Source organism: Myotis lucifugus, unplaced genomic scaffold, assembly GCF_000147115.1.
Source record: "Myotis lucifugus unplaced genomic scaffold, Myoluc2.0 scaffold_1017, whole genome shotgun sequence".
Classification (NCBI taxonomy): Eukaryota; Metazoa; Chordata; class Mammalia; order Chiroptera; family Vespertilionidae; genus Myotis; species Myotis lucifugus.
This window is the reverse complement of record NW_005872065.1, coordinates 58,627-75,228: the sequence shown is the minus strand read 5'-3', so window position 1 is coordinate 75,228 and position 16,602 is coordinate 58,627. Positions and strand designations below refer to the sequence as shown.

The 16,602-nt window shown below is 43.6% G+C and overlaps 1 protein-coding gene across 1 annotated transcript in view; it reads right to left on the bottom strand.

Annotated features, from left to right (window-relative positions):
• Positions 1 to 831: 831 nt before the first annotated feature.
• Positions 832 to 16,602, bottom strand: part of HDGFL3 (HDGF like 3) — a 38,851-nt gene continuing 23,080 nt past the window's right edge. Inside the window, exons 2-6 of the mRNA XM_006107112.2 lie at positions 10,053 to 10,129; positions 7,201 to 7,339; positions 6,711 to 6,869; positions 4,979 to 5,125; positions 832 to 2,050 (exon numbers count right to left, since the gene is read on the bottom strand). Of these exons, the coding sequence (XP_006107174.1) occupies positions 2,045 to 2,050; positions 4,979 to 5,125; positions 6,711 to 6,869; positions 7,201 to 7,339; positions 10,053 to 10,129 (528 nt within the window). The 3' untranslated portion in view covers positions 832 to 2,044. The remainder of the gene's footprint in view (positions 2,051 to 4,978; positions 5,126 to 6,710; positions 6,870 to 7,200; positions 7,340 to 10,052; positions 10,130 to 16,602) is intronic.

Genomic DNA, 16,602 nt, shown 5'->3' with positions numbered 1-16,602 from the left:
GGGCATTTCCTACTATCTTTTAATGAACGTTCACATGTGAAACTGTGAGTGAGAACAGTATGAGAAAGAAAAGTATTTGCTGAATGAGAGAACCCACAGCACAGCTGCCTCCTCAGAGCCCGAGGTGGGCGGCAGGGCTTTCCGAGCCTTGGCTGCCATGGTCACCATCACCATCACCATCATGAATAGCCCTGGGCCAGTGGTTGGCAAACTCATTAGTCAACAGAGCCAAATATCAACAGTACAACGATTGAAATTTCTTTTGCGATCCAAATTTTTTAAACTTAAACTATATAGGTAGGTACATTGTTATTAACTTAATTAGGGTACTCCTAAGCTGGGCTTTCTAAAAACGTCCCTAATTAGAGGGTCGACCTCAGCGAACGTACCCCCACTTCTTCTAACGCCACTTCTTCAAAATAGACTCGCCCAGGCCGAAAACCGACTTCTGCGCATGGGCCATGAAGTTTCAATCGCACTGTACGTGCGCCCGCACGTGGTATTTTGTGGAAGAGCCACACTCAAGGGGCTAAAGAGCCGCATGTGGCTCGCGAGCCGCGGTTTGCCGACCACTGCCCTGGGCCTTTACAGCTTCTCACATTCTGTCTTCATGTCATTTTTTAGCTCTTCGCCAAAATAAGAAAAGTAGAAGAAAACAGGGTCCAGATAAAAACCCGGATGAGGTCAAGTGTCTGAGCTTAGGGTCCAGTGAGCTGGTAAATATCTTAGATGTATAAGCAACCACAGGCCATTCCTTCCCCTCCCCCCAGTGTTTACAAAAAACCCTTACAGCCCGGAGAGAGTATGAAAATAAGACCTCACCTGCACTGGTTCTATTGCCAACTTGCTGTCAACAAACTTCGCTTTAATATGTGAATCACATCAATACCTCACATTACATTTATGAAGCCAAGTTACACCAACGTAGTGGTTTACAACCTCAAACCTTACTCCCAGGACACATTCCAATAAATTTATTCTGTAAAAACAATACATTTTTTTTCTTCTTTTTTTTTTTTTTACAGTAAACTTTTCAACTACAAACCTCGAGTACGCGAAATATGTTTCAAAGACAAGCATAACAGGATTGAGGAAACCCAAACTGACTAAATGTGTCCTCACAATATAGGCTGGCATAAAAATAAATAAAACTCTCTATGATCACAATAGCAACGAGAATGTACACATAATAATGGTGTGTGGATGGAGAGTAGCTATTCTAATTCTAGTCCTGAAAGAAAACAAGTTCTTTTAAAAAGTCTGTATTTAAAAGTCGATGCTCTGTCTGGTTTCCCATAGGGCTGCTGCGGATGTCCAGCTTCAAGCTCCCACCTCTGGTGACCCGCTCGAATGGTCTTGGCAGTGGGGGAAAGAAAGTGTTGCCTCTATTTTGGGGTTAACACAAAAAGACGCACTGACCTCACATACAGAAACTGGGTTTGTGTACCTAACAGCGTGAGTCTGGAGAAGTAGAAGTTGTCAATGGGCTATTTCTAATACGGAATAGATATCTTACAATATGGTTAACCTTTACACCTGGCCTCGAAGATGAAGAACCATTTTCATTTCATCTTCAATATGCCAACGTTACGTATCTAGGAACTGGCTCCCGGGTCCTGTCACCCAGAGGAGATACGTATCAGGTTGAGTGGTCGTTTTAAAGAAATGCAAATTTATATTGAACTGAGTGTGCGGTGGAGGCGGAGTGAGGCAGGAGGCTTCAGAACGTCACTGCCTTGATAAAAGGATCCTAGACGTGTGTAAGTCTGTGCAAACATCTTGATAGCCCTCAGTGGTTAAGGGCAGCTTCATGCAACCAAGTAACAAGAAATTATATCAGTAACTTTAAAAAAGGCTAAAATGTCTTTTTTTTTCTTTCTTTCTCTAAACACAAACAGAGAGGAATGTGAATCAAGGACATACAAACTGGGTTCAGTCAATGACAACAAGGACCGTGTGGGTTCGTAGCAAATCCGAGAACATGAGACAACCAAGCGCGCAACCTTCCTGTGGTTTCTCAAATACGCAGCGTTCACCACGGTGGTTAGGTCTGTAAGAGAAGAGAGAAGACGAGCCTTTAGGAGACGGAGGACATCAGCAACAGAAGCTTCTGCACCGACAGAGCGTACAGCTGGGCCTGCGGAGGTTCCCACCTGCACTGCGGCACAGACCACACTTAGCAAGCACAGCCTGGGGCTCTGCTTCATACCCGTCAGTGCAAAAAGCCAAAGGAACGACTAGGGTTTTTGTTTGTGTTTTTTAAAAATACATTTTTACTGATTTCAGAGAGGAAGGGAGAGGGAGAGACGGAAACATCAATGATGAGAGAGAATCATTGATCGGCTGCCTCCTGCACGCCCACAACCCAGGTACATGCCCTTGACCGGAATCGAACCTGGGACCTTTCAGTCGAACCGTGACCTCCTGGTTCATAAGTCGATGCTCAATCACTGAGCCACAAAACATTTTTAAAAAAGGCAAACTGCTTTAAAATTTAAAAAGCATTTGGAGTGTATGCAAATTATTCTGTATAATATTTACAACTTAATTACTTTGACATCGGGCTTGTCGAAAAACTAGAGTTGGCAAAATCAAGGTGGACAGAAACGAAGCCCACTTTCTTTCAGAATTCAGGTGGCGTGTGTGACAAAGAGGAAAGTCTCCGTGTGGGGCCCACTTTAAACTGTGCCAGGCCCCACTTCCCCACAGGGATCCTGTCTTTGTTCTCTTCATCACTGACCCCAAAATACCAAAGCCCCTAGTACGCTCTCATGGGACGAGTGAAAGAGGGAACCCAGGCCCCAGATATTTCTTCTAAAACAGCCTGCTTCAGGCCTCACTTCACCGAGCAGAGGGATGTGTTTGGAAGCACGCATGGCTCACGCGTGGGAGTGTTTTCACGCACAGACCCAGTATCTACACTGAACTGTACATGACGCCGTACGTGAGTCATGCCAGAGCCTTCAGAGAGGAAGCTGCTAAACCCGGCATCCCCTCGAGCGGCAGGAATACATTTCTCAGCCTCTGTTTCTACCAAATTGGGAAAGCCAATCTTAAAACCAACCTACAAACAAACCCCGTTTAAAATCTGTGATCCAGCCCGGCTGGTGTGGCTAGTGGTTGAGCATTGACCTATGAACCAGGAGGTCATGGTCATGGGTCAATTCCCAGTCAGGGCACATGCCCAGGTTGCGGGCTCCATCCCCAGTGGGGTGTGCAGGAGGCAGCCAATGATTCTCTCATCATTGATGTTTCTATCTTTCTCTCCCTCTCCCTTCCTCTTTCTGAAATCAATAAAAATATATTTTTAAAAATTAAAATCTGTGACCTGCCCTCGCTGGTTTGGCTCAGTGGACTGAAGGGTCCCGGGTTCAATTCCGGTCAAGGGCACCTACCTAGGTTGCAGGCTCCTCCCCGGCCTGGGCCCTGGTCAGGGCACCAGCAGGAGGCAAGTAATCGATGTGTTTCTCTCCCATCGATATTTCTGTCTGTCTTTCCCTCTCTCTAAAATCAACAGAAAAATATCCTCAGGTGAGGATTAAAAAGAGTAAATAAAATCAAATCTGTGAACTTGCAAAATGCAATGCCTGATGACTCCTAACTATTCACAAATAAAAGCACAAGATACAAGATTATACTCACAGCCTTTGAAGGATTTCCCTCCCTTGTGAAGGAGGAAGACATCCATTTAAACAATAAAAAAAACACCCTGTTAACCAACCACAGAAACTTCTTTAGTAATGTCTTTTAAAAACATTAATGTGAAAGGCAGTAGTTTCTATGCCCACATTGGTAGAAAATTCACAGCAACAACTAAGCAATCCATATTGAAGAATCGTTCAGAACAGATGGTCCCACAGCAGCCTCAATAAATCATTACTGCCCCACACACAGTGAAGGCGGCACCAAAGTGTGACCATCACTTTAATGACATGCTTTTCTTTTTTTTTGGGGGGGGGAGGGTGTGTCTTTAAACAAGGTAGCAGGTGGGACACAAGGAAATTGAATGTGTCAGGTACTCAAGCCTGCATTCAGTGAGGCTACAGGCAAAGGGAACAACAGAGGACTATGTACTGGAGAGAGGTGTGGAGAATAAAGACAGGCAGGGGCGGAGCGGAGCTGAGGTGGACGAGAGAAATCAAGGAACTAGATTCCATGGGGAATTATGGGAACTGGATGGAGGAGGGACCGAGCTGAGCGATAAACAGTACAAACAAGAACAGGCAAGAGCTAAGCTGGCACCAGAATTTAACAGACGAGTAACAGTCAGATATTTCAGGGGTTGGTGTTTTTAAACCATTTGCCACTGTTCAGTCTTCACAGAGAACAGACTCATGGAAAATGGCCAGGGGCAAAGTTGGCCTTCACTAACACTTTGGCAAAGGTGTTCTTGGCTGTGACTTTGAAGTTAACAGAAGTTAACAAAAGTAAACAAGACTCAAAGTGGACAAGTTTTCCTGTTGGGTCCTTTAAAAAATCAGCATTCATATACTGTTTGAATATTTAAATATTTAAAGCCCCCACGGCACATAAATGACGACTGCTTCTAGGACAGAAGCAGCAGTAGGAACCACCCCCTATTTTGAACATGCCGTTTATTTTATAATGAAAGAAATGCAACTGTCAGATGTGGAGGTGGCATTTCATAATTTCACTATTTCACGCCTGACTTTAAAAGGCTTTCAAGTTGCTTAAGTTAGTTTAGAAAAGAATAAACTGTTGGTACGAGTTCCAAGCTGACAGGCAGGTGCAATTCCCACCTGGCCGGCCTGTTCGCAGTCGAGCAGCTGCTCTTACCCAGGAGCTGTCAGTGGAGGGGTATACGGACGGACGGACGGACGGACGGACCGACCGACCGGGCTGAGAGTACTTCCTCATTTACCAAGACAAGGTCTAATGCTGAGATACGAGTCCTGATTCTGCAGCCAAGTGTCTTCTAAGTGAATACGAGCTGAGAGACCCGCGTGCGCCTCCTTACCCCTTCGCTGGTTTTCTGCAAGTCTGAAGCTGTGTTTCTCGTGTCATTGCCGGCGTCTCCACCCTCCGAGCTGCTTTTGTTTTCCTCTTCTTTGCAGTCCTTGTCATCGTCATCCCCCGGAGACTTCCGGGACTGTTTAGAGGATTTCTAAATGTTTAGAGAAGTTAAAAATTATAGCCAAGTAGAAACCCAAACGCACAAGTGTAAGAGGTGCAGAAGGAGCCGACCTACACCTGCTCTTTCTGGCTTGACACAGGACGTAAGTCCACAACACGCAGGGTGCCAGGGCCGGGCTAGGTGACCTTGGGCCAGTCACTTCACCTCTCTGGGCCTCAGCTGAACCAGCTGCAAAAGAAGCAGAGGTAGCCCCACTGGTGTGGCTCGGTGGTTGAGTGTCGACCTATAAACCCAGAGGTCACGGCTCTATTCTGGTCAAGGCATATGCCTGGGTTGGGGGCTCGAACCCTAGAAGGGGGCGTGCTGGAGGCAGCCGATCAATGATTCTCTCTCATCATTGATGTTTCTATCTCTCCATCTCCTTTCCTCTCTGAAATAATAAAAATATATTTTTTTAAAAAGAAGTACAAGTGGACTAGTACTTCTTTTAGTCCTGTCCAGAAGCAAGATGTTAAAAGCAGAAAACAGAGATTCACCCACCCAGAACACTGTCAATGAAAAAGTACAGCTGGGCGGACACCACGTGGGGAAGGCTACAGAGCTAGAAGGCACCCTGGAGGATGGGGAACATTCTGATTATTTTGTTAGTTGCAAACTTTATCCCCATCAAAGCAAATATCATGGTTTTCGTTAATTGCATGGGAAATAATATGCATTTATTCAATTTTACCTGTATGCAAGTTGGGTGGATTTTATAGGCCATAAAATACAATGTTTACAGTCTGATAAACTCTTGGCACTTGATTTTCAGGCGTTTCCTAAATATTTCCAGTCACTAAACACCGGAATCTATGGGAAGTAATTTACCCAAATAGTCAATCACGTGACAGACCAACTGGACCAATCTTTGTTCTTCAAAGGTCTGTTTGTCTTGGTTTCAGTTTCTAAAAGGTGAACAGTTTTCACAATCTCAGGGTTTTTCTTTCCCTTTTTAAAAAAATATGTTTTTATTTATTTCAGAGAGGAAGAGAAAGGAGAGAAATATTGATGTGCGAGAGAGACATATCGATTGGTTGCCTCCCACATGAGCCTTGACCAGGGCTGGGGATCTAACCTGCAACCGAGGTAACATGCCCTTGACCGGAACTGAACTCGGGACCCTTCATTCCGAGGGCCAATGCTCTATCTACTAAGCTGATCCATGATAAAAAAAGAAAAAAAAAAGAAAGAAAAAGAAAAAAGAAAAAGAATATTGTATCGTTAGCACACTGAGATGGTCCTGCATCGTTCAGATCCTCCTATGTCCCTAAATTCTCCAGCTCTCACCTGGAGGCTATTGTAGGACACATACCTATCCTACGTCTGTGACTGAAGAACAGTCCTCCTCTCGCTGAGAAGGTGGTATTTTCGGGGTCCAACCAGCCCCCTGAGTCTACAGCCAGTTGCCCTGACCTGAGGTTACCTGTCTGATTCCCTTCTGCTCTACTGTCTCTAAGGCAGAGGCCCACAGAGCGAGCACACAGCCGTGTGCCCGAAGAAGGAAGTAAAAAGAACCTAAAACTTTCAGTGACTATGCACAGAACACGAATAACAAAGGGAGCAGCCTCTTAGTAACCTTTGAAGTGTAGGACTTTTTCCGTTTCGAGCCAGCTTTTTCATTCTTCCTTTTGCCTTTTCCATCTTCTTCGACTCTCTCCCCTTCTTCCTCGCTGCTCGCATCGGCGGTGTTGCCGCCTTCCCCCTCAGTTTCTGAGGAGCTCTGTTGTTGAATTGCCTGACAAATAAAATATTAGCCAGTTACACTTCTGAAAAACGAGCCAAGAACACAGACGGTGAAAAGAATCGCTCCATTTTAATCTTAAAGGGTTCAGCTTACTCTTAAAGATTTTCAAAATAAAGGGCTGTCAGCCTCGATTTCCCTGACTTGAACCCTCTTGGCTAACAGAATTATATTTAACCCCAAATGCTACCAAAACCAAAAGAGAATTCTGGCTTCAAATGGAGGGAGGGTAACTTTTAGTACAAAGGCCATATAAGAAAGATCCAAAAGGGAGCGAAAACCGAAGAGATGAGCTACAGCAAGTGACAAGGAAGCACACACTTACCTGGTACCCAGTGAACTTTACTCCGGGGTTATTTTCTATTTCCCACAATCCTTCATTGAATCCTTTCCGTTTGTTGGACTTTCCGAACTTGTCTTTGTATTCTTTATATGGAAAAAGATCTTTTGGACCAAGAAATGCACTGTAGAGACACATTAGAAATGGAATTGATACTCTGACCTTCAAATGTAAGGCATCTTAAAAAAGATATGTATATATATTTATTGATATCAGAGAGGAATGGAGAGGGAGTGAGAGAGAGAGAGAGAGAGAGAGGAACATCAATTATAACAGAGAATCTCTGATCGGCTGCCTCCCGTACACCCCACACTGGGGATCAAGCCCACAACCCAAGCATGTGCCCTGATCGGGAATTGAACCTTGACCTCCTAGTTCATAGGTTGATGCTCAACCACTGGGCTACACCGGCAGGGTCAAATGTAAAGTATTTTTAATATCAATATCTACTAAGGTGCCAGAGTATATTTTAGTAAACAAATTAAAAATAGCTCAATCCTTAGAGCATCGTCTTGATATAACAAGGTTGTGGATTTGATCCCTGGTCAGGACATATACAAGAATCAGCCAACGAATGTATAAAATAACTGAACAACAAATTGATATTTCTCTCTCTCTCAAATCAATACATAAAATTTTAAAAAAGTATATAAATTAAATAAATGAATAAATAAATCCTCTGAGTTAGGCACCTATCACAGATGTTTTATAGACATGCTTCAAGGCAGAAAAAAACAGATAGCTGGGTATACAAACCGGCAATGCTGGATTGTGCTACTTTCTTCTTCTTTTTTTAAAATAAAATATATTTGTATTGATTTCAGAGAGGAAGGGAGAGGGAGAGAGAGATAGAAACATCAATGATGAGAGAGAATCATTGATCGACTGCCTCCTGCACGCCCCCTACTGGGGATGGAGCCCACAACCTGGGCATGTGCCCTTGACCGGAATCGAACCTGGGACCTTTCAGTCTGCAGGCCGATAGATGCTCTATCACCTGAGCCAAACCAGCCAGGGCTGGATTGTGCTACTTCCCAGCAATCTCTCTATGAAAGAAAACGTAAGTTGCATAGCCCACAGTGTCTATTAGATAAAAGCAAAACAAAAGAAAATAACACTAACTTCCTGAATGAAACCCAACTATTTCTCACGTGAAGACGAGAAAGACGTTTGTCTCCAGGGCCCTCTTCTGGCGAGCTCCCTTTCCAGGCCCGTGTGTAGACGAAGCCAGAGCGGCAGGCAGCAGGCAGCAGGCAGCGGCACAGCTCATGCCTGCCTCTACTAACACCCAAGTGAACATAAGGGTGACCCTGAATTTGAAGACGTGTAAGATTTCCTGATAGTTTTCAGCTTCCCCCCACATTTGCAATTTCTACTCCATGTGTGCGTAATTAACCATACACATTCTTAGTGTGTCGAGGCTGCCAACTGTCCCCCGTATCCATTATCGTCTTTCCTTTATTAATGGGTTGATTCCTCCTCCCGATTTCCCTCTCCCTAGAGCCTATGTTTTCCAGCTGCCCCAACAGCTGGGTGTGGCCACACGACCAACTTCTTGCCACTGGAATGAATGCAAGCGGAAGCGACACCTGCCACTCCCCTGCCATTTCCTTACGAGAAGTTACTTGTTCTCTTTCTTCCCCCTTCCCTTGACCTGGAAGATGCACAAGTGCTGTTTAGCCAATTTCTTTGTTTTCTAATGAAAACTGTTTTATTTTTAAAGAAATAAGCAGCCTAGCAGGTTTGGCTCAGAGCTTCAGCCTGCAGACGCAAGGGTCCCAGGTTCAATTCCGGTCAAGGGCACATGCCCAGGTTGTGGGCTCCATCCCCAGTAGGGGGCGTGCAGGAGGCAGCCGATCAATGATTCTCTCATAACTGATGTTTCTATCTCTCTCCCTCCCTCTCTGAAATCAATAAAAATATATGGAAAAAGAAATATGCAGACAAGGACAACACACCACAGGGAATGGCAGGACAGAGGAACCTGGGTCCCTAGAACAGAGCATTCTACCCACCTTGTTCTATCTGCCTATCTCTGGATTGTTTCAAAAGAAATAAACTTCTGTATCTTTTAAAATACCTGTCTTTCAGGTTCTTTTATTCAACAGGTTAGCCCAGCCGTGGGCAAACTACGGCCCGTGGGCCGGATCCGGCCCGTTTGAAATGAATAAAACTAAAAAAAAAAAAAAAAAAAAGACCGTACCCTTTTATGTAATGATGTTTACTTTGAATTTATATTAGTTCACACAAACACTCCATCCATGCTTTTGTTCCGGCCCTCCGGTCCAGTTTAAGAACCCATTGTGGCCCTTGAGTCAAAAAGTTTGCCCACCCCTGGGTTAGCCTGTAGTCTAACCAATACAATTAGAAAACCTTAAAAAATTTGTGGTATGTGTGCTCTGGGGTCCCACAAATTGAGAGAGCCGTAGAGAACACAATTTTGCTCTGTGATAACTTACATTTACCACAGAGTGTAATATTACAGGAAGTATGAATGGGAAGTCTGTGAAGTATGAATGGGAAGCATTTCTCTGGACAGAAACATGTAAGAGCTACAGAAGCAATGACTGGTGGCAAGAGGATCACCGTAGGACTTCGAAGGGTCCCAAAGGGGAATTCTGGGTGATGCTCACATTTGAACAGAAACAAAGATGACATTTAAAAGGAAACTGTTTGAAAATCTTTACCTTAAGAAAAACACATTAAGGTTTGCAATTTTATATAATTGAGTATAATGATTTGCACAACATGTGAAATGTTATAGCTCCTCTATGAACAATGCAGTCTAGCAGAGTCAAATTGGAGCTTTGAAACTTTAGGTCGGTTTGCTGACTTACGTTTCATGGGTGCCAAAAAAGAAGATAGGATACTTGTTTGCTGGAGGTTTCACCGCTCCCTCTGGGAGTTCATCAATCTATTAGAGATAAATGTAAGTTATTAAATAGGCAGCTAAATCATGTAAAATACTATAAACATGATGCAAACACTGAGAATTTATTAACTTCAAAATAAAATTACTCTAACCAAAATCCCAATAGTTTTTCTTTTCTTGAACCTTACAAAATGCTTCTATTTTTTCTTAAAATTTTTTAAAAATTTATTTATTTTTGTTTGTTATAAAATGATTCTAAAGGCCAATGCAGCCCAACGCATAGATGAGTGTAACACTGTAAACTGATTATAACCATCATGGACATACATCATCAGGAACCGCAACTACTCACTTCCTTCTATTCAAGAGAATTACTCCTGGGAACCGATCCTAGTGAGGTAATTAAAACAACAACAACAATAAAACCTCAAAAGATGCACTTTTGGGGGGTAGTAGCGAATTTACACACACACACACACACACACACACACACACACACCCTAGAAATGGAGCGTTGCCAAACAGAATGATGAAAAATTAACTCTGATTATGCCACCTCCTTGCTTCAAATCCTTCCACAGCAGCTACTGAGCACAGCATTCCTAGCTGTGCCTCTGAAACCCGTGGAGCTAGTAAAAACTAAAAATACTGCAGCCTTTCCCCAGGCCTACCAATTCTTACGTACAGCTGAGGCAGAGAAGCTGGAGGGGATTATGTCCAAACTCCTCAGAATGTTCTATAGTTAGAATGTTCCAGGAAACGGTCCTTGACTCTGAAATCTGCATCCGTGGCCCCAACCTTTCCTCTGTTTCCAGGCATGAAACCACAAACACCTACCAACCACCCGGAGGTCCTACAAGCAGCTTAACCTGGACAAGAGGCTGCAAACAGGAGGCGAAGCAGGCACGTGAGTGTAGAGAGCAAGGAAAGGCCTGGCGTTGTCTCTGGAAGGAATCTGCAGCCTCGGGAACTAACACAAGACACCGGCCCGAGGCCTCCTCACCACAGTGCACCTCTGAGCTGATGGGCCATGTGCGCGGAGCAGACGCTCTGGGGAACTGAGCAAAAACGGACGCTGAGTCCACAAATCTGTAGTCGGGTCCTGCTCCTGATCTGAACTGTGGCATCGCAGGCATCACTTCATCTCTCGGGACCTTGACTTTTCCGTCTGTAAAATGCGACGGCTCCACTAGGTAACCTGGAATTCTATGGCTTGCCTAAAACGGAACTAATTTCCTTGGACTGTTTTTGTTTCCTATCTTAATTATGGGGAGAGATCTCACTGCTTTACTCAGCTCTTCCAAACCCTCCCCCAAAAGTATTTAAAGTCAGAGAATCATGTAAAACTAAATTCAGATGTTTGCGAAACCAATTCATAAGACTGTGCCAATTTGGGCATCACTCTTTTTTTATTTTTTAACATATTTTTATTGATTTCAGAGGGAAAGGGAGAGGGAGGAAGGGAGAGAGGGAGAGAGAGAGAGAAACATCAATGATGAGAAAGAATCATTGATCAACTGCCTCCTGCACATCCCCCTGTTGGGGATCGAGCCCGCAACCTGGGCATGTGCCCTGACTGGGAATCGAACCATGACCTCCTGGTTCATGGGTTGATGCTCAACCACTGAGCCACACTGGCTGGGCATCGCTCTTAATTTTTGGCATCAATTTCTTTGGGTTTTATGTTATCAACGTAAAATGATATGCAATATCTGCTTTTTTCACCTTAAATTCTATTTTGTCTAATATAAAGTATTGCCATTTCTCTTTTTACTCAACTTTGATAAAGGGGTATTTCCAATTTGGGGGTAATTCTTGCCTTCTATTTTCTGTTAGGTTGGTCTCTTATAAACATTATATTGTTGGTTTTTATTTATCAATCCAAATGGAAACCATTTATGCTTGAATATCATGTCTGGCTTTTTATGCCTGCATTTTTCTCTTTGTGTTTACCTTTATTCTATGAATTATAACTCAAATACCTCACTTTTAATTCTACAAGTTCTTCAAATACTCCAAGAACACTATTTAAACAGTAATATTTACCTAATAATATAAAGACAATATTTATGTATTCTAATCTGAAGCAAAAAGGTACTTGGTCCTTTCCCCGCTCTTCCTTTCTTATTCATTAATCTTTCCTTCATCTCTCCTCTATTTTGTTTTACTGTTTGGTTTAGTAAATTAGTAATCACTTTTCTTGTTATAGTGACTGTAGGCAACTACCCAGGGCAGATGTCTTCAAAGGAACAGGAAGAAGGCAAAGAGCAGATGGAACAGGATGTCAACAAGGAACTTCCTGAGAATCAGTTTCAGCTGAAGACCCAAGACAGCAAAGAACACACTCCTAAATGAGGTGGTAACCACGTCAGCCCTGCGAAGAATGCGGTAAAAAACCCTTGTAGACTTAGCTCCACCACCACCACCACCAAATAGGGTGGGAGAGGGCAGGAAGAGTTGGACATTAGGAGAGGATTTTGGGGAAAAGCCCCCTTCCCCAAGTCTGTTGGGAGAGCTTAGATAGGTCTTCCGGGCTTGGGAGTCACAGAAGACGGGGGTTTGACTCAAGTCTGAGAAACCTTGAGAAAGGGTCCAGGACTTCCTGGTTAGTTGCTCTGATGGCAGCGTGAACGGGGAGCGACTTGCACTCCCAGAGTTTCCATGGTAAAGATGCAAGTCTTCCATGAACCATTCGCTAGCGATAGCGTGGGGTTGTCTTAACACCTGTCCAATAGGCCACCTGGAGGTTAAGGGGACCACAGCAGGAAGAAGGGAGAAATGTACCATGAGATAGTCAGGGAGGGAGGGGGCAGTTTTAAGTGACTATTCCAAAAAGAGGCTCATTAGCCTGTATAGAGAAGTGAAAATGAGATAAAGCCAGGAATACTGGTGGTAGGCTGCTTCTAAAGTGGCACCAATGATTCTCATTTCCTGGCATTCTTGGCCTTGTACAATCCCCTCTTCTTGAGTGTGGGCTTGATCTGCTTACTTCTAATGAATGGACTATGGCAAATGTCTGATCCATCTTGCTGACTTTTGCCCTTTTGCTTGCTTGCTGAGGAAGCCAGCTGCTGTGTGAGTTGCTCAATGGAGAAGACCATGTGGCTTGGAACCCAGGAAGGGCTCTGACCAACAACCCATGAACAAATAAGGCCTTTACGCCAATAACCCAGGAGGAACCAAACCCTGCCAATAATTGGAGTGAGCTTGGAAGCTAATCCATCTCCTTAAGATGATCTTGTGAGAGACACAGAGGCAGAAGGTCCAGGTAAGCTATTCCCGGGTTCCTAACCCACAGAAACTGTGTGAAATGTATACCCCAACTGAGCATTTTACTTAAAAAATTATACTTTTGGCCCTAACCGGTTTGGCTCAGTGGATAGAGTGTCGGCCAGAGGACTGAAGAAGGGTCCTGGGTTTGATTCTGATCATGGGCATGTACCTTGTCGCGGGCTCAATCCCCAATAGGGGGCGTGTAGGAGGCAGCTGATCGATGTTTCTCTCATTGATGTTTCTAACTCTCTATCCCTCTCCCCTCCTCTCTGTAAAAATCAATAAAATTTAGTTTAAAAATTATACTTTGGCATTATCATTTTGATGACTACCTTTCATATCATATCTACACCTATATATGTATATGGGATATGTCACAGGCACTTTTATCATGGAGATCCTTTTTCTTTTAAATTGAGGTGTGTGTGTTTATCAAGGGAGTGGTGAGTGGAGGCTTACCTCCACAACTTCGCTTAGACGTACTTTTATCCCCAGTTAATCATTATTAATAACAAAGTATGTTTTTCTTCATGTTTATATACATACAAATGTTTTTTTTTTTAAAATATATTTTATTGATTTTTCACAGATGTATATGGGATATATCACAGGCACTTTTATCATGGAGATCCTTTTCTTTTAAATTGAGGTGTGTGTGTTTACTGGGGATGTGCCCGCAACCCAGGTACATGCCCTCGACCGGAATCGAACCTGGGACCTTTCAGTCCGCAGGCCGACGCTCTATCCACTGAGCCAAACAGGTTCCGGCCATACAAATGTTTTATACACAGGGAGAAGTGTTATGGAGGGAGACTACTGTGTTTTATGCGTACACACACACAAAATGAATCATATATTATTAAATTCTCTGCATTATTAAGAGTCCTTAAAATCAAATGGCATAGATCTAACTCATTTATTTACTTTTTAAAAATATATTTTTATTGATTTCAGAGAGGGAGAGGAAGAGGGAGAGACAGAAACATCAATGATGAGAGAGAATCATTGACTGGCTGCCTCCAGTACGCCCCCGACTGGGGATCGAGCCGGCAAGCAACCGAGGCTGTGCCCTGACCAGGAATCAAACTGTGATCTCCTAGTTCAAAGGTCAATGCTCAACCACTGAGTCACACCGGTCAGGCTAACTCATTTATTTTTAATGGATGCACAATAATTCAATAATTAGATAACCTATAATTTATTTGACTTTTCTCTACTGGGTGGGTGTTTATCTTATTTTTAGTGTTTTTACCCTTTAAAAAGGGCTACCGTAAACATATTTAGATTTTTATGTACTGCAGCTTCTATTTCCACAAGATAGATTTACAGGAGTGAGATTGCTGGATCACAGATTAGAGGTATTTTTCATTTTAATAGGTATTGCCAGATTGCTTTCAAAAAAGGCTGTAAAAATTTACATTTCCACCAAGGTATGAAAATGACCTCCCTTCCAATCTCTGACAGCATGAGGCGTTCATGCTCTTTTAGATTTGCATTTCCCTGATTAATGGTGAGATTAAGCATCTTTTCATAGGTTTATTGGCCATTAGGATTTGCCCTTCAGGGAACTGACTATTCCTATCATTTTTGCATTTCTGTACAGGGTTCTATCTTTTTACTATTCATTTGTAATATATTAACCTGATATCTGTAATTTCCATAGCAAATATCTTTCTCCATTATATAATATGTCCATTGAAATGTTTTCTTTCTTTCTTTTTTTTTTTCATTGAAACATTTTCTTTTCTTGAGTTCCAGGACACTGTACTCTCCTGATACTTTTTCCCCTTCCTCACATAGCTCCACTTACTCCCTTGGTGATTTCATCCAATTTCAAGGTTTTGAATGGCATCTATGTGTCTCATTTTTCTACCCCCGAACTTCAGACACAGTCTGAGCTTCAGTCTCACTAGCTGGGTGTCTCTAGGCATTTCAAATAAAAGAGGTCTAAAAACAAACTCTTAGTCTTATGGCCTAACCTGCCTGCCATTTAGTATTCCTGATGTAATTGGCATCACTGCCCAACGAGATGCTCCATTAGAAATCTGTAAGTCTTTTATATATATTTATTAGAGGCCCAGTGCACGAATTCGTGTGCGGGTGGGGTCCGGCTGGCCCCGCCCCTGATTGGGATGGGGGGGCTAATCGGGGGTGGGGCTGTGGGTGGTTGGCTGCCCCGCCCCCTGGTTGAACTCCCGGTCGAGGGGACAATTTGCATATTAGCCTTTTATTATAGGATATTGGTTGATTTCAGAGAGGAAGGGAGAGACAGAGAGAAACATCAATGATGAGAATCATTGATGGGCTGCCTCCTGCACGCCCCCTCCTGGGGAATCGAGCCCGCAACCCAGGCATATGCCCTTGACCCTTCAGTCCATAGGCTGATGCTCTATCCTCTGAGCCAAACCAGCTAGGGCGAAATACGTAAGTTCTTATTCATTTATTTCCCATAAAGACATATCTATCACTAAGTCCTTCAATTACACCCCCAATACCAACCTAACCAGTTCTTTCTACACCCACTATGCTCCCCTATGGTCTATTCCACCATCACCTAACGCCTCTAATTTTTTTTTAAAATGTATTTTTATTGATTTCAGAGTGGAAGTGAGAGGGAGAGAGAGAGAAACATCAGTGATGAGAGAATCATTGATCAGCTGCCTCCTGCATGCCCCGCACTGGGATCAAGCCCGCAACCTGAGCATGTGCCCTTGACCAGAATCGAACCTGGGACCTTTCAGTCCGCAGGCCTATGCTCTATCCACTGAGCCAAACTGGCTAGGACACGCCTCAACTTCTACAAAAGCCTCCTAACTGGGCCCTTTGCATCCACCTCCCTGTCCCCCACCCACACCCCCAACAATCAATTCTTCAGACCCTCAACACAAGTCAGATCATATCATCTGCCCAAAACTCTCCAAGGGCTTTCCATCGTTTTAAAAATCCTAAACTCATGAATGTAACTGTGAGACCCGACGTGATAGGCGTTTTGTCTCCCTCCTTTCCTCTCCCCAGTGCTAGCTCGGTCTGATTTAGCCTGTGGGAGAGGAAAAACGCAGCAGAAAGACAGGAGGAGGGAGGAAATGCTCACATTTAGGATTGCAGCAATGACCCAGAATGCCTCTGCGAAGAGGGACCTCTGCCCTAGACTACTGGGCACAGACAAAGGGCAAACTGACCGAATCAAGTACAAGTGTGAGAATGCCTCAACATTTAACTTCCAGCAGCATGAATAACATGCT